This window comes from Notolepis coatsorum (assembly GCF_963971535.1).
Source record: "Notolepis coatsorum genome assembly, chromosome: 3".
NCBI lineage: Eukaryota > Metazoa > Chordata > Actinopteri > Aulopiformes > Paralepididae > Notolepis > Notolepis coatsorum.
In genome coordinates this window covers 193,073,965-193,092,122 of record NC_140167.1, presented here as the reverse complement: position 1 = coordinate 193,092,122, position 18,158 = coordinate 193,073,965, and the positions used below count along the sequence as shown (strand labels likewise).

The window sequence follows — 18,158 nt, the reverse complement described above, 5'->3', positions numbered from 1 at the left end:
ATGATGAGGAGTTCAGTCTTGTCACTGTTCAGTTTGAGGAAGTTGTGGGTCATCCAAGTTTGGAGTTCGGTGATGCATGATTCAATGTGACTGAGGGGTGGGCTGTGGGGGGATTGTGTACTGATGTATATTTGGGTGTCGTCAGCGTAACAGTGGAAGTTGAGGTGGTATTTGCGGATGATGTGACCAAGGGGGAGAATGTAGCAGATGAAGAGCAGGGGGCCAAGGGCTGAGCCTTGGGGGACCCCCTGTGTGACTGGGGAGGGGGGGGAGGTGTGGCCGGAGAGGGAGATGAATTGGTGTCTGTCAGTGAGGTAGGAGGAGAACCAGTCAAGTGCTGTGCCCTCAACACCCAGTTGGTGCAGCCTTTGGAGGAGGATGGAGTGACACACTGTGTCAAAGGCTGCACTGAGATCAAGTAGGATCAGGATGTTGAGGGCACCGGAGTCAGCGGAGATGAGGAGGTCGTTGATGACCTTTACCAGTGCAGTTTCGGTGCTGTGAGCGGGACGGAAGCCAGACTGAAGGGGTTCATATAGGGTGTTGGACTGGAGATGGGAGTAGAGTTGGGAGGCAGCAATACGTTCCAGTGTTTTTGAGAAAAAAGGAAGATTGGATATGGGGCGGTAGTTGGAGAGGCTGGATGGGTCAAGAGTGGGTTTTTTGAGGACAGGGGTGACAGCGGCGAGTTTGTAGGGGGAGGGGACGTGGCCTAGGGATAGTGACTGGTTGAAAAGGGCGGTGAGGTGGGGGATGAGAGCAGGGAGGCAGGCTTTGGTGAGAGTAGTGGGTAGGGGGTCAAGGGAGCAGGTAGTGGTCTTGGAGGTAGTCATGAGGTCCATGATGAAGGAGGAGTCAACTGGGGCGAAGGCAGTAAAAGGGGTGGGAGGGATGGAGTCAGGTGGGGGAAAAATGTTGGTGGGGGGGGCGAGGGTGGGGGAATTGGCGATGCGGGCAGTCAGTGAGCTGTTGATTAAAGATACTTTATTATTGAAGAAGAGGAGAAACGAGTTGCAGAGGTCAGGGGAGGAGAGTGAGTTATTGTCCGGGGGTTGTAAGAGTTTCTTGACAGTGGAGAAGAGGGTCCGGGGGTTGCGGTTGCTGCTGTTGATGATGGTGGAGTAGTGGGCAGATTTGGCATCTTGGAGTGCATCACGGTAGGAGGAGACGTGCTGTTTGTGGAGGTCGGCGTGGATGGTGAGGCGGGTTTTTTTATAGAGGCGTTCTAGTTGACGGCCGGTCTGCTTCATGGAGCGGAGTTCCAAAGTGTACCAGGGGGAGGAGGTGGTGAATGAGACAGTGATGGTTTTCAGGGGTGCCAGTGAGTCGAGGGAGTCAGAGAGAGTAGAGTTGAGGAGGAGGGCATAGTCGTCGGGGTTAGAGGGGGCGGAGTCAGGGGGAAAGGCAGAGGATATGTATTGAGACAGTGTGAGAGGGTCAATGGATTTTATGTTACGGAAAGAGATGGTGCGTTTGATGGAGTGGTGGGGTGGGGGAAGGGGAGCAGAGAAAAGGATGCAGTAGTGGTCAGAGAGTGGGAATGGGATGGGGTGAGGATTGGATATGGGTAGGGAGGCAGAGCAAACAAGGTCAAGTGTGTGGCCTTTGTTGTGGGTGGGGAAGTTGATGTGCTGGGTGAGGCTAAAACAGGAGGGAGAGGAAGTCAGGAGTGAGGTTTGAGTTTGGTTGGTCAACATGGATGTTGAGGTCACCGGTAAGTAGGAGGCGGGTGGAGAGAGTGGAGGCTATGGTCAGGAGATCAGAAAGTTCAGTTAAAAAAGAGGGATGAGGCTTTGGAGGGCGGTAGAGGAGTAGTGCAGTGATAGAGTTGGGGAGGGAGAGGGCAAGGTATTCGAAGGATAGCATGGGAGGGAGGTTTAGGTGCAGTTCAGTGATGGATAGGGAGAGTTTGTGAAAAACGGCAAGACCCCCCCCCCTCGGCCAGAGAGGCGGGGCTTGGCGATGAAGCTGTAATTTGGGGGGGTAGCTTGGTTGAGGGAGTAGAAGTCCAAGGGCTGTTGCCAGGTTTCAGTGAGGAGGAGTAGGTCCAGGTTGTTGTCCAGTAGTAGTTCATAGATCAGAGGTGATTTGTTAGAGAGAGAACGGGTGTTGAGGAGAGCAAGGGAGATGGATGGGGGAGCAGGGAGGAAGGAGCGAAGGTTATCGAGGTTAGCGGTGCGGCGGGTGGGGGTGGCAGGGGGGCGAGAGGTAGTCCAGGAAGAGGGGATGTATGAGCCGTCAGGGAGGTGGAGAGTCCGGTTTCGATTTAGGCGGGGGCCTCTGTGGATGTTGCGACGGCGACAGTGAATGCCAGCGTTTGCAGCAGTGGCAGTGGCAGCGGGGAGGCGGTAGTTGTTGTTGAGCGAGTGAAGATCAGCAGGAGTATATGAGAGGCGGCAGGGGGGTGGGGGGGGGCAGTGAAAAATGGGGGGAGGGGGGGTTGTGAGAATCCAAGGGGAAAACGGTAGGAGAAGCAGGAGTCCAAGTTGGGTGTAGAATAGGAGCAGGAGTGGGTTAAAAGTTGGTAGTAGCTGGAGAGCGGAGAGTTGGAGTAGAATGTTGAGCAGATCACTCCGGGGCTGCAGCTGGACAATGGGAGCACTCCAAAGTTGCAGCTGGATACTGGGAGAGAGAGTGTTGTTGTTTTGAAGCAGCGTGTAGTAGCCGGCTCCAGACCAAGCCCGCGTAGCGGGCCGACCTGACCGCGCCATACCAGCAGCCAAGACCGAGAGGAGAGTGAGGGCAGTAGTATAGTATCGCCGACACTCACCCGAGGAGATGGGGAACCCGCAAACCAGCGCGAGGGAGTGGTGTCGCCCTCGCGGGAAGGGAGTAGTAGGATAGCACGGCCAGGCAGGCAGTGCCAGCAGCGGGTGGCTGGTTTAGCCGACAGCAGACAGCCAGGAGCAGACGCACAGGACCGGTCCGGAGGACAGGTAAGGTTTTGTCTGGGAGAAAAATGTGTAGATCCGGGAGTTTGTTTTCCAGTGGCAAGGTTTGTAGTCCAGTTTGAGATCCAGTGATGGTGGGAACGGTGAGAGTACAGTCGGCAGGTCCAGAGAGCAGGGGGGAAAGAGAGGACGTGAAATGTTTGTAGAGAGTCAGGACGGGCGCAGGAGAGGACGGGAGAGACAAGCAGCGTCGACGGTAGAAAACAAAATAACAAATAGAGTACAAGGAATGGACGTGGGGGAAACGGGTAACAGGGCTGGGATACAGTTTAAACGGGTAAATAGAGATACGGACAGAAGCGGCAGTCACAGGTTAACGCCAGCAATGCTCTGGATCCGAGAAAAAACAAGAAAAACAGCTGAGTGACGCGGGACAGAAAATTGCGACTGCTCTCGCGAACAGTCACGACATCATAGCAGTTGTATGAGTGAGTGTAGAACAGAAGTCCGTATAGTATACCAAATGTACCTTTAAGGAGTAAATAACAGTGATCTGATAGTGCGTTGGGTATCATTTCCACTTCATAATTATCAAATAGTCTCTGTGATGCAAAGACATAATCTATTCTGGATAGTGTCTTATGTCTCGCAGATCGACAAGAGTACTTTCGGGTCGTGGGATTAAGTAACCGCCATAAGTCCTTTACACCTGTAATCTTTGACCAATCCTTTAATGCCTTCGATGAATTCTTTTGTTCGCTGGAAAAGGCGAGGTAAGATTTGTCTATCCTTGGGTTCCAGATGGCATTAAAATCCGCTCCTATTATAAATGAGTAATCGGGAATGTCTAACATTGCATTGGTTAGTGTAGTGAAGAAATCTTCTTCGTACAAATTTGGGGCGTATACCGCTATCAACGCTATTTTCCTGTTCTTATGTTCAATCTTAGCTATAGTTATCCGACCTTCTACATCAGACCATACTCCCTTTAGTACAATATTCAACTTACGTTTAACGACTATTGCTACACCCCGAGTTCTCGTACCAATAGAGGAGTGACTGATATTATGGTATATGTTGTCCGCTAATTTACCTATGTCTTTCCCTAGAATGTGTGTTTCGCTTAGCAGAGCAATGTCCACATGTTCTTTTTTCATCAGTGTGAGCACGCTTTTGCGTTTGAGTTGGTTATTTATTCCCCCGGTGTTCCATATCATTATATTCAAACTAGCCATAGTCTATACATGTTGCATTGTAATTTTTGGTAATGCTTCTAGAGTGCGAGGCAATAATAGATATACATCCCACTAGTGAGGTCCCGTTGAGAGCCGAGCTTAAAAACATACATATATACAAATAAAAATCCCCTACCCTTCCCTCCCACCGAGAGTCGTACAGGATTGTGTTCCATGAACACAACCTTTGCGTATGACTCTCTCCCTTGCACCACCGGATATCCCAGAATGATCCAATTATCCTTAACATTCCTATGTATACCATAGGATCTAACACTCTAAATTCTACCATAAGTAGAATGTCGACTGTGGCTTGGCCACTTACCCGTAAAAAATAAATAAATAAAAATTTAAATGAGATAAACTAAAAATAAAGACCAAAAATAAGCTTCAATTGTCATGCCTTAATCACTTACATTTTATATGAACTTGTAATTTATAGTAATTTATAGTAACCCATGAATAATATGAAGGTATTGAACTGAAGAGAGAGCCTCAATAAATCAGAGAGAGCGGATGGAGAAAAAAAAACAAGTAAAAGGAAGAGAACATTAACTTAGATCTTAAAAGAGCATTGCTATGCTTAAACATCTAAAGTATTAATTGGAGAAGTAGTGAAATTATTTCCCATTAATAAAAAACAATTTTTAAATACGTATATGCAGCATTTCCCCCGACCGGGGTGGGCGATGATCGGTGTGTAGAGTGATCTTTCAGCCGGCCGGCTATGATGGCTCTGTGGTTCTGCATCTAGATAGCTGTTGATTATTCCCCCGAGGGGCTTCTGGTAGAATGAATGACCACGTATTGCTGATATTCCAGAATGCTCCATATATCAAAGAATGCTTCGATGTTCTAGATTATTCCAATATGTCATTTTTACATTGTCTGAATGTTCCAGTATGTTCTGGAGTGTTCCAATCTTAAATCCAATATGTCCGCAATAATATACACGTCGGGGAAAGCATTCAAAAACTCTGAGCACGTAGGTCTCTCTGTCCCAAATCCTCGGTTATTAAAGGTTGTACTATATGGTGACCTTGCATAACTGAGATTTAAAAGGCCATTTATACACTATTCTGCTCCTGTTCAGACAGGAATTTGGCTGCATCTTCAGGCGAGTTGAGGAGAACCTTTGCTCCTTGTTTGTCGACGACGCGAAGTATTGCAGGGTATATTAGTAGGGGTCTGTATTTCCCCAGGTATAGTTGAGACATCACCGTCTTGAACTTGGCACGCAGTTCCACTACATCACGACAATAATCTTCAAAGCAGTGTATTGGTACCTCCATGTGTTTCAGATTGCCTTTCATCCTGCGAGTTTCACGCATAATCATTTCTTTTATTCTGACTTGGCGCAGTATAACTAATATCACTCTGGGCTTAGCGTTATTGCCAATGGAGCGGGGACCCAATCTGAAGCACTCATCCACCTCCGGTATTTTAGGAAGGATTCCTGTTCCCAAGATTTTCTGTAATTCTGTGGCAAACTCTTCAGGGTTTTCACATCTCACTGAGTCGTCCAGACCGACAATACGAATATTCAGCCTGCGTTTTTGATATTCCATCTCGAATATTTTGGCTTTCTGTTCTTTATTGATTCGCGTGAGCTCCAACGTTATTTCGCTGAGCTCCGTCTTGATTTCATTGTAATTCCCCTTCATCTCAGCAGTTAGGTTAACTGTGTTAGCCTCTACTTCCTTGTAGATGTGAGTGAAATTGATTTCGTGGGCTTCCACTACTTTCTCCAGAGCCTCGGTGCGTTTATTCTGTGCGTCGGCGTCCGCTCTCAGCGCATCAATTTTGCCTTCAATAGATTCTTTAATAGCATCTACTTTTTGAGTTATTATCTTCTCCGACAGTTGTGATTGGAGGATCATTTCCTCCATTCTCTTCTCCATTGTCTTCCCCATTTCCTCCATTTTCCGGATGATATGTTCGGTATCTGCGGAGGTCTTTGATGGGGTTGAACTTGAAGCGGCCTCTGTCAAGTCAATATTTTCTGCTGTCCGCTGTACGAATCCTGGGTCCCGCGGCGGGACCTCTTCGACTGGTTTTGGGTCTTTCTTTGGGTCTTTCTTTGGTGACATCTCGATTCTTTTGGTCAATATAGTTAGTTGATAGTCTCAGTTGATATATGCGTCAAGTTTTAAACGCATTAATGGTATATAAATAATTTTTTATAACGAAAAAAAAAAAAACGGGTGAGCAGCTGTGTCACATGCGACCTACTCCATTCTAAAGCTAAACCGGAAGCCAAGTGGGAGTATTTCATTACAAAAAAAATATAAAAAATGGTTATGATCAGGGCTGAAGTTGAATAAAATATTTATGGAAAAGAAAGTGAGAAATTATTTCAACATAATCTTTTTATGGAGTTTTTCAATTATGTCCCCTAATAAGAGTATAATACTTTAGTTTTCAGACACAAGGGTTAAATAACAATGGCAGAAGATTTGAATTTAAACACAGTGGAGCTCAGATGATCCAGTTGTCCACGACTTATCCTCCAAGGCATCTGCTATATAATAATCTTCAGATTTACTTAAGTGTTATAAGTAGGTTACAGCAGTAAGCATTAGTTTGCTCAGTCAATTATGGCCAATTCGTTTTATATTGTTTAATACAGTTAAATAAATGGATAAATGAAAAGCAATTTTTTTTGTATCCGAAATAATAAATAACTGGTTATAGGTCTTAAACAACCGTACGATTCCACTTGCACACTCTCCAGAGTTATATTAAGTACATGCTAACGAATATTCATGAATATTTATCTTAGTTGACGTATATATATATTTACCTACCAAACTGCAGCATGCACATGCACAACGCCATCAAGAGTACACCGGTCACACTCACAATAACGTTATTTTTCACTGAACACAGTTAAGATAAAAGTAATATAGCCAAAACTTACTGTAAAGCACTCAGTAGAATCAAATCCGGGGGATGTCGACGTTGCTGTTCTGTTGCCAGTTCACAATGAGAGAGCGCTGCATAGAGGAAGCTAGTATGTGGCTGGGACGTACCATATATGTTTAAATTGGGGGGGGCATTCGGATCGGTCCAACTTAATGACGACAAACAGCATACGTTGAACAGGATACGTTGATTCAACATTTATTAGATATTGGCATTTCAATCATTAAAATGCAACCACAAAACAATATTGATTCAATGACATGTTTTCAACATTGGTTAATTGGTTCATCGGTTAATGGGTGATCCACCATCAATCGTCGACCTTAACCAAAAATCAAGCATTTTGACCATAAATCAACATTGAATTAACACCTTTTGCTATCTGGGTATATATTATATATTACATGTTTATATTTATATAAATGTATTGAATTGTATAGAGATACAGCATTTATACATATAATTAACAATAGATTCAATTATAATTTGTGATAGTTAAATAGGGGTAGGCATTTTAAAAAGCTATTTTAGTTTTAGTCTTAGTCATGTGTTAAGTGCTCCTTTTTCGTTTTCATCATATTTAGTCATCTTCATTTATTTTTCGTTTAGTCAGTTTTAGTCAACTAAATGTCTGAGCATTTTAGTCTTAGTCAGTTTTTGTCTCAATTTTGTCTTTTTTGTTTTAGTCTAGATTTAGTCGACGAAAACGGATGACATTTTTGTCTATTTTTAGTTAATGGAAAAAAACTTGTCAGAAGTCAGAAATAGTCAACATGGAACATTTTCTGATTTAAATTGCGTATTTATTTTTTAACCTAGGGGAATCTGAGTCGGCGGCACAAGTGATACACAGGAAGTATATATCTGTTGGTGTAGACATGGTCCAATGTATTGTTGCTCCTACAGTATATGTTGGTGTAGACATGGTCCAATGTATTGTTGCTCCTACAGTATATGTTGGTGTAGACATGGTCCAATTTTTTTTTCTCCTACAGTATATGTTGGTGTAGACATGGTCCAATGTATGCATCAAAGAGAGCATTACGAATGTGGTGACGTTGTTTCTGACCAGAGAGACGAGGCTGAACTCCGTCTGTCTTCTGTTTGCTGTGTCTTTCCTTTCTCTCTGCCATGTCTGTCCTCTCTCTGCTGTGTCTGTCCTCTCTGTCATGTTTGTCCTCTCTCTCTCTCTGCTGTGTCTGGCAGCGGTTTATTCTATAACAGGATACTGTAAACTAAGTAAACAGAACACACAGTAGTACTAGTAGTAGTACACACTGATTGCAATCTGCTTGCATAAAAACATTATATAAAATCACATTCTGAGGTCAGTGTTAAAGTGCCACAAGAGGTCTGGTTAGTGGTTAGAGTTAGAGGTGGTCTAGGTCTGGTTAGGGTAACTTAGGGGTAGTTAAGCATTCATTATAATTTATTATTATTATTTAGATAGATGGATGTAAAGGGCTAGACCAACTCTTAACCCCTATCCGGACCTAGACCACCTCTAAGTCACAACCCTAACTTAGGGGTTAAAGTTAGAGGTGGTCTAGGTCTGGTTAGGGGTTAGAGTTAGAGGTGGTCTAGGTCTGGTTATACTGATCCAATACCAGTGCATATAGTACATAAAAAAAGAAGTTATATTATATAAATTATAAAACTTTTTTTTCTTTTCTTTTTTACAGCTACTGTTTTATATATACTGTTTTTTAGTAATAATTAGAAAGTAATGGTATTTATTCAACAACAGGTGATTGTATAGATTAGTATTAGTATCATTAATTGACAACTAAACTCAATGAGTTCACCCATGGAATGGTTGTTGGTACATTGGTTCTGCACGGACGTTACACGTTGTTGCGCACTTCCTATCCAGAAGGCTCCGTTTAGGTTAGCTACTGTAGTAGCAGAGGCTCTGTTGTAATTTTTAATGCAAAATAAATATTCAACATTCTCTTTTGAGACTCCGCCTCAGACTCTTATCATTTGGCACCAAAAGCTAAACATTGTCACCGGTATGGCTGTCTGCATTATGTCATTAATTGTGTGCGAGAGGTCGATCAGTGACCACATTAGCGTGAGCTAGCTTAGCCACTAGCTAACGCAAGCTAGATGGAAATACAAACAATGTAACGTTACTGGTGAAAAAGTGATTTACCTTGGAATACTCCTTTGCCAACTTGCTGTACTTTACTTGCAGGTCTGCAGCTGGATTATGAATAGTCCCAACTTTAGCCAAGGTAATGTTAAGCTAAAACTAGCTTTTCAAATAGCTCTTCAGCTATCTTCTTTTGTAAATTACATTTTTGTGTCCTCAGTTGTGGTCAACGATATTTAATAAACTATTTAGTCTTGTTAGCGTGACATGGGCTTCAATAACGTGACATCACGTCTCGTTGTCGTCATGAAAAAAACCTTCGTTGACGAACATCTTTCGTCATCAATTTAGTCAACAAAATTAACACTGCTTCCTACTCCTTTTTCGATCAGGGTAAATTTGTTTATCTCTTTCTCTTTTTGTTGCCTTTTTATTATCTTTTGTATAATGTCAAATGAACATATATAAATTCCAGGAATATGATTTATAGATATAATTTAAATTATAAATAAATTAATATGATAATGTAGAAATCGTCGGAAAGGTGAGACGCACAATTTCTATCTTGCGACAACACCAAGTAGTGTGTCATTTATTATCCTTTTAGCACAAGTGACAGCTGTCAGATCTATGCCGTGCTAAACTCTGACAGCTCCTCGTCACCAAACATTTTATCAATGACATTCCACCAGCGCGTCTTCTCTAAGCCCAACCCCCAAAACCAACCTCATTAAAGTGACAGTGCCCCATCAATACATCAAAACAATCTAATGGTGAATTATGTCCATAGCACCCACTACATACGTCCCCCCAGAATTCATCATAACAAAAGAAGTCAATGAACAGGAGGGCGGAGAACTCTGCCATAACGGCTCCGCCTGACCCCTGTAGCGGCCGGCGCCGCTGTAGGGAAAACCTTAAGGGCCCTACGGCCACTCGGGCACAGGATAGGTGGCAAGGGGGTCTCGTGGGCCTTACTCGGAAGACGGGGCAAGGTAGGGGGTCGTCCCCGCCGTGGGGGCTGGGCCAGTCCAACAGGTTTGCCCAAGTCCACATGAGCCGGGTTAAGGCGGTCTATGGAAATGTGTTCCAGCTTCCCGCCCATGTCCACAACAAAGTACTTGTCTCCAGCCTCCTGGACACGGAATGGACCATCGTATGGAGGTTTCAAGGGGTCCCGGTGGGCATTGTGACGGATGAAAACATATTCCGCTGACTGCAGACTTGTAGGGACGTGCGACCGGGGAAGGCCGTGCTGTGAGGTGGGGACCGGTGTGAATACCTTAGCCTTCTCCAGAAGTGCTGTCCACTGCTGGGCTGCACACCAGGGGGCAGTAATGTTAGGGACGAAATCCCCTGGCACCCGCAGAAGCTGACCGTAAACCATCTCGGCCGAGGAGGTCTGAAGGTCTTCCTTGGGGGCCGTCCTGAGACCAAGCATGACCCACGGGAGCCGGTCGACCCAGCCGCTGTCAGTAAGGCTGGCCCGAAGTGCTGCTTTCATTGAACGGTGAAAGCGCTCGCATAACCCATTGGCCTGCGGGTGGTATGACGTAGTCCGGTGTAGCTTCACGCCCAGGCTCTTGGCGACCGTGTTCCAGAGCTCGGACGTGAACTGTGGGCCCCGGTCTGAAGAGAGGTCGGCTGGAGTGCCAAACCGGGCGATCCAGGTTCCAATAAAAGCCCTGGCCACCTCGGCGGACGTCGTGCCTGACAGTGGAACTGCCTCTGGCCAACGGGTAGTCCTGTCTACCATAGTAAAGAGGTAACTGAAGCTGTGTGAGGGGGGCAGGGGGCCCACTAGGTCAACGTTCACGTGGTCGAACCTCCTTTCAGGTACAGGGAAGTGCTGCAGGGGGGCCTTGGTGTGACGGTACACTTTAACGCGCTGGCACTCCAAACAGGAGTCAGCCCAGTCTCTCACATCTTTTCTAAGCCCAGGCCAGACAAACTTGGCGGACACTAGCCTCTGCATAGGTTTCTTTCCCGGGTGGGAGAGGCCGTGAACAGTGTAATAAACACGCCGCCTCCATCCTGTGGGAACGATGGGGCGGGGCTGTCCCATAGAGACATCACACAGGAGTGTGGTGCCAGCGCTGTCAAAAACCACATCCTCTAACCGCAGGCTTGAGGTGGCTGACCTGAAATCTCGCACTTCAGGGTCGGTAGCCTGGTCCGCCGCCATACCGGTGTAATCCAGCCCCAAGTGGATGGCGCCCGCTACAGCCCGGGAGAGGCAGTCTGCGACAAGGTTTGCTTTACCTGCCACATGTTGAATGTCAGTAGTGAACTCTGAGACATATGAGAGCTGTCGCTGTTGACGGGCAGACCATGGCTCAGACACCTTGGCCATGGCGAACGTCAGCGGCTTGTGATCCACGAAGGCCGTGAACTGGCGGGCCTCCAGCAGGAAACGAAAATGGCGGATGGCAAGGTAGAGGCCGAGGAGCTCCCGATCGAAGGTGCTATACCTCCGCTTGCTGGGGCTTAACTGGCGGCTGAAAAAAGCGAGCGGCTGGCAAGCCCCGCCTACCCACTGCAGATGAGACTTGATCGTGAGATATTTATCTCGAGCCGGAGGGTTCTTGAGGAGGCTCACCACTCTGCTGGCTGTCGAACTTCCCAGGGCTGACACCACATAATAATATCTTGTGGTATCCGCTGTAATCTCACGCAGCTCAAACTGTGCCTCCGTTTGCGCAAACCATGCCGAGGCTGACGACTCCCAGAACTCAGGTAATTTCAGTGAAACTGCGTTCGTAGACATGTTGCCGCGGAAGCATCTTCAAAACTTATAACAGGGTCACCAATGTAGAAATCGTCGGAAAGGAGAGACGCACAATTTCTATCTTGCGACAACACCAAGTAGTGTGTCATTTATTATCCTTTTAGCACAAGTGACAGCTGTCAGATCTATGCCGTGCTAAACTCTGACAGCTCCTCGTCACCAAACATTTTATCAATGACATTCCACCAGCGCTTCTCTAAGCCCAACCCCCAAAACCAACCTCATTAAAGTGACAGTGCCCCATCAATACATCAAAACAATCTAATGGTGAATTATGTCCATAGCACCCACTACAATAAAATGTATCAAAGTTGTCATGAGTTGTGTTGAGTTGTATGACAAATAGCCTACAAATGCAGTTACTGGTGAACAGAGATACTAAAAAGCAATCAGCTTTCTCCAGACACACCGTTCCAAATATTATAAAAAATATTTCCACTGATCCAAATCAAGAAAGAAAAAACACAATGACTATAAGTATTATAGTATCTAGGGAATAAGGATCTGTTCTTAAAAATCCTCTTTATCTTGTTCCCTGCGTTGTGTTCTAAAGTACACCTTACCCCCTATTTACTGATAATAAGACCAACCCTGTCTTATAGCACGGCAGTGGAGAAAGCACCAAATGAGGAGGAGGGAGAGTTGGTTATTGTTAGGATCCAGTTTTATTTCAGAGTAAAAAAGTGAAATAACAAGGATTCTGGTTTCAATGAAAAATGAATTGTGCAATGATATTTAATGGTCGCAAACTCTATGCCGTTTGTCATTAAATATCAGTCTAATCTGATACAATCTTCAATGGCTGATGAGTTGATGGTGGCGTCTCCTAGAAAAACAAAGAGATTGTGTTCTCGTTCTCAGCTCCAGCAGTTCCTCTATTCACCGCTTGTCCTGTGGGTCGTGTTCAAAAAGCGTCTCTCTTCCTTCTGTTGTGCAAGCTATTTTAAAGTCTTGACTCCTCCTACTGGGGGACGCTAGAGTCTCACGTCAGAGGGAAATATTTCTACCTCCTGATTGGGGGAATCTATCGCTGCCATTTCTGATTACTTTTAAGAGGCCGTCCTTAAAATATTTATTGTTCTGGAGTTTTAGCTTTTTAAAGGTATTTGGGTTAATTTTACTATCTTAAAATCCCAGGAGTATTTCTTAACTTTAAAAAACGAATAGGTTAATGCTTTTGCCGAATTTCCTAGTGACTTAAATACCTAAGTTAACCTATTTTTGATTCAAATGCAAAGGTAAAGTAAGAATCTACTTTATAACTGATTTTACTGACTGCTTTAGACTTAACAACTGTAGAGTTTCCCTACTATTGTCTATTTTGATTTATGTTAGGTTTGTTTAACAAGTACATTATCCTTAAATCAAAGTATTTACTCTCCAAATATCTAAATTCACTGGTATGTTTTCTTTAATCCAAGCTAGTTTTTCTAATGTCATCACACATTAACTATATTTCCTTTAATAAGTCCAAACACGTCCTACATAGGGTTTTTAAGCTAACCAACTTTACTTTTATGGCTATTTCCTGTATGGTTATTGATATTCATTTATTTTAAATCAATGTTTCATTTTGAACGCTGTTCCTGTCTCCTGGCAAACCAAAGAGTTCCCTGCCTGCCTTTTGGCCTTCCTTTGAAGCGGTCCTATTTCACAACCCCCCAAATGGCTTTTTATCTTTTACAGCCGATATCGGGGAGGTCTGGCTTGGGTAAACAAGCCTGCCTATTCAGATGTTATTTCTAGCTTCTAGTAGGAGTCTGAGAACTTATTCAAATGCTAAATTTAGTCACCTCGAAACCCAGTTCCCATTGTTTTCACTAAGTTCCAGTGTGGGGGAGAGGAGAAGCCTGTGTTTACTGTTACGCCTGTATGCTAAACGCTTTGTCTCAAGACTTAGGGTGTGTTCACATCTGAAAGTCCAGGGATAGTCCGGACTTTCTAATTTGTTTACAAATTAGATCCGCACCAAATGTGAAAATGATACATTGTTTAATTTTGGTCTGCGTTCACACTACCCTGTTTGGTGCGGATCTAATTTGTAAACAAAGGACATGCTGTCGCATCTATTGGACTAATAGCACTCACACACGTAATAATCAGTTGCCGGCAGCGTAATGAGAGAGATACTATTATGAGAGAGAGAGAGAGAGAGAGAGAGAGAGAGAGAGAGAGAGAGAGAGAGAGAGAGAGAGAGAGAGAGAGAGCCCTTTCCTTCCTGCGTAAGCTGTCAACTACTAGACAGCTGCATAGAAGCAGCTTGAGATGCGTTGTTGTTACAGAGCTGCACGCTGCTATTATGAAATTACCCAAAAAGTATGTAAGCTTTTTTTTTCTTTATCTGAGAGAATGTCCGCGAATGTCCTCCTCACGCAGGAGAAAGTTGGGGGGTCCGCGCGCGGCGCGAGTCTAGAGTAGAGAGAGAGAGAGAGGAAGAGAGAGACTGCGTCTAGAGAGGAGAGAGAGGGAGGAAGATAGAGACTGTCCGCGTGCTGCGCCAGTCTAGAGAGGAGTAGGCTACTTTGCTTCCTGGATTAGGTACTATAGTTCGATTGAAACGAACCGAGTCCCAACTTTTCAAGAGGACCATGGTTCGGTTGTTTGGTCCTCATTATAGTTCGGTTTGCGTTCACACCTGTACAAACCAAACGGACTATCGATCTAAAGGGACCATGGTCCACTTAAAGGGACCATGGTCCACTTAAAGTGGACCAAACAGAGTAGGTGTGAACGCGCCCTTAAACTATGTTTTACCGTGGCAGAGGGCACAGGACTTGACCGTCACCCTCAAGGAGGTGTCTATTAACCATGTGTCTAGAGTAGTGATATCTATATAACAAAAATGAATCTATTCTAAGGTGTGTGCACTGCATCTTACAGTTATCAGACTCGTCCAGTAGCGGCCGACCTTGGGGGAAATCAGACTCATACAACAGTTTGACCCTGAAATGATACTACAGTATCTTTTGAAGGTGGACATGACGGTCATGTCAGTTTAATGACCAGCCACAGACAACTACATCATTGGAACCGGGACGGTATCTGCTCATCCTTCCTCATGTATGGAAATCAGCTCATACATTTCATATTTAGGCTATTTATCATTCTTATGTATGAAGAATTCATTAGATGATGATACATGATTATACTTTAGAAACCTAGAAATCTTGAACATGGGCCAATTTGAATTTGTAGAAGAGACGTTAGCAGATTTGAAAGATTTGCTTCCCACGCTCATAAGTATTATGCTTAAACTTTTTTCTACTCTATAAAGCTGTCAGAGAACAACAAATCGTATGTGCAGCCTATTAGTCTACAGTCTACAGGCTACAGATATCTCCACACACCCCTACTTCAGAGATAATGTCTTGTAACTAGCCCCAGTGCGTACGCAGTCACTATGCACTTTTGCCACTTTATCCACCAGCTGCCTGCTCTTTACTTTAATTTTCAATTCGAGAGGGACATAGGTCAGGATTTACTCACTGCTGCTAGGGAAATGGATGTGTGTGCTCTCTGCATCTATCCCTTATTATTGCAATGTTAAGATCATATTGCTAGCCTACATAGCCTTGCAATTGATTGTTTCAGGAGAAATTATCCATTGTCTCACACAATTTCTCCGTACACAATGGTGCCAATTATGCATGCATATGGGGAGGCCCAGTAATTATTGTCCTCCCACATTATCAGGGTGGAAATTATATTACCCTTCCTCTGCGTGGAAATGAGTTCTGAATGTTCACATGACCTGATTCATACAGGAGCTCATCAGCAGCACATACACGCTTCAAGTTACCAAAACGACTCACATTAAGAATACATTTTTGTTTATTTCTTTTACTCATGTGAGCGGGGTGGGGGGGGGGGGGGGGGGGCGTGGTAAAGGGGCGCTCACGTGCTCTGGCAAGTACCCAAAGGACCCCTGTGGCAGACAGACACAGGTGCAGGTAGACACAGAAATAGTCATCGGTGGTTCACACCTGCCCGCTTTTGCTCATCGGACCGACACAGATGGATAATAAAAAAAAATCACTATCATAGGCCGTTACCATTGTGGTTGTGGGTGTATCATTCATCCTTACTGTCTTTGATTAGATGGTTGTCTGCCCACAGGAACTCCACCTACTGCATGAAGGTGTCCATGTCCCTGACGGTAGCGGAGAACGACACGGACCTGTGTTACAACTCCAACATGAGACGGGCAGAGAAGGCTGAGCTGAGCAAGAAGAAGGACATCACGTGTCCTGACATAGAGGACTACGTAGAGGCCGGCAAGGAGCCGGACATCACCTGGTACAAGGTACTGGACGTGTGTGTGTGTGTGTGTGTGTGTGTGTGTGTGTGTGTGTGTGTGTGTGTGTGTGTGTGTGTGTGTGTGTGTGTGTGTGTGTGTGTGTGTGTGTGTGTGTGTGTGTGTGTGTGTGTGTGTGTGTGTGTGTGTGTGTGTGTGTGTGTGTGTGTGTGTGTGTGTGTGTGTGTGTGTGTGTGTGTGTGTGTGTGTGTGTGTGTGTGTGTGTGTGTGTGTGTGTGTGTGTGTGTGTGTGTGTGTGTGTGTGTGTGTGTGTGTGTGTGTGTGTGTGTGTGTGTGTGTGTGTGTGTGTGTGTGTGTGTGTGTGTGTGTGTGTGTGTGTGTGTGTGTGTGTGTGTGTGTGTGTGTGTGTGTGTGTGTGTGTGTGTGTGTGTGTGTGTGTGTGTGTGTGTGTGTGTGTGTGTGTGTGTGTGTGTGTGTGTGTGTGTGTGTGTGTGTGTGTGTGTGTGTGTGTGTGTGTGTGTGTGTGTGTGTGTGTGTGTGTGTGTGTGTGTGTGTGTGTGTGTGTGTGTGTGTGTGTGTGTGTGTGTGTGTGTGTGTGTGTGTGTGTGTGTGTGTGTGTGTGTGTGTGTGTGTGTGTGTGTGTGTGTGTGTGTGTGTGTGTGTGTGTGTGTGTGTGTGTGTGTGTGTGTGTGTGTGTGTGTGTGTGTGTGTGTGTGGGTGTGTGCATAGGCGCCCACTTAACGGAGCAGACGATGCACGGGCTCCAGGACTATTGAACTTGGGGGAGCAAGCTTGTCTCTTTGCTCCCTCACTTTTTGATCATATCATATGATATAAATATCCCCCCCAATATATAAATCTTATCGAACCATAACTACGTAATTTCAATCAAATTAAAAATACGCAATGACACTTAATAGCAAGTTTTTAAGTTTCCAAAGATTGTGTGACCCCCCCCCACTTTAATGGTTTGATCCAGTGCCCACGGGCCACGGTTCGTCGGCATGACGTATACGACATGTTGGGGGAGGCGGCTTTTTCGAAAGCGTTTGAAAAATTCAGGCTGGATATTGGATAACATTGTGACTCGTGAGGATTATTCTTCGGCGTTTACATCAAAATGGAGCAAATCATCACGTAAGTCGAACACTGTGACTGTATACTAAATGCGCAAACATATTGAAACTGAATATTTCTCGTATGGTGAGCCTCGGCGCTGCTGCACCGAGTGAATCCAGAGATACAGGATGGTGCGCAGGCGCTGTGATCACCCAACGGCGGAAATAATGCCGCTTTGAGCAGTTTATAAAAAAAATAAAAAAAATATTTATTAGCAACGCCGAGCTTTCAAACCATCCCGTATCTCTGTGCGAACCCCTCGTGCAACTGTGAGCACCTTTGTAATGTCTCTGTCTGTGATACTTGTATAACGAACGGTTCGGCCAGAACCAGTCCTTCATGGTAAATCTAGGTTGGTTTCCCATTGAGGAGCAAGTGACTGTGGATTCACTCGGTGCAGCACAGTCACGAAAGGGGACCCTGATGTAAACAAGACAAACGTCTTTCTCTGGTCTGCATCCCCTTAACAATTGTGTGTATTGAGCCGTACTGTATTGTACCCATTCTGCAATCTGTTAAATAAAGTTTTCATTCATTCAGCCGCCGCGCTCACTGGGGCTATTGATAGCGTCAATTAGTTGTTGTTGTTGTTGTTGGTGCTGCGGATGTGAACGGGGCTGGAGGGGCTTTGGGAGGATGGGAAAGTTATTATTATTATTATTATTATTATTATTATTATTATTATAATAGTAATTGGCTATCATACGTGCCTAGCTAGCGTTAGCTAAAAGAGCCCTCGCAGTGAAGTTATTATTATTATAGCTATCATACTGCAATATAAACTGAGTTTTATAGTGAAAAGAGCAGCTTTATTTTGGTCAAGATTGAAGGCTCTATATTCAAGGAGGGG

At 44.8% G+C, this 18,158-nt stretch overlaps 1 protein-coding gene across 1 annotated transcript in view; it reads left to right on the top strand.

The window, feature by feature from the left end:
• Positions 1–18,158, top strand: part of LOC311226111 (interleukin-1 receptor accessory protein-like 1-A) — a gene marked incomplete at both ends in the record, with an annotated part of 90,256 nt that overhangs the window by 68,175 nt on the left and 3,923 nt on the right. The window contains one exon of the mRNA XM_084311486.1: positions 16,051–16,237. Within this exon, the coding sequence (XP_084167612.1) occupies positions 16,051–16,237 (187 nt within the window). The remainder of the gene's footprint in view (positions 1–16,050; positions 16,238–18,158) is intronic.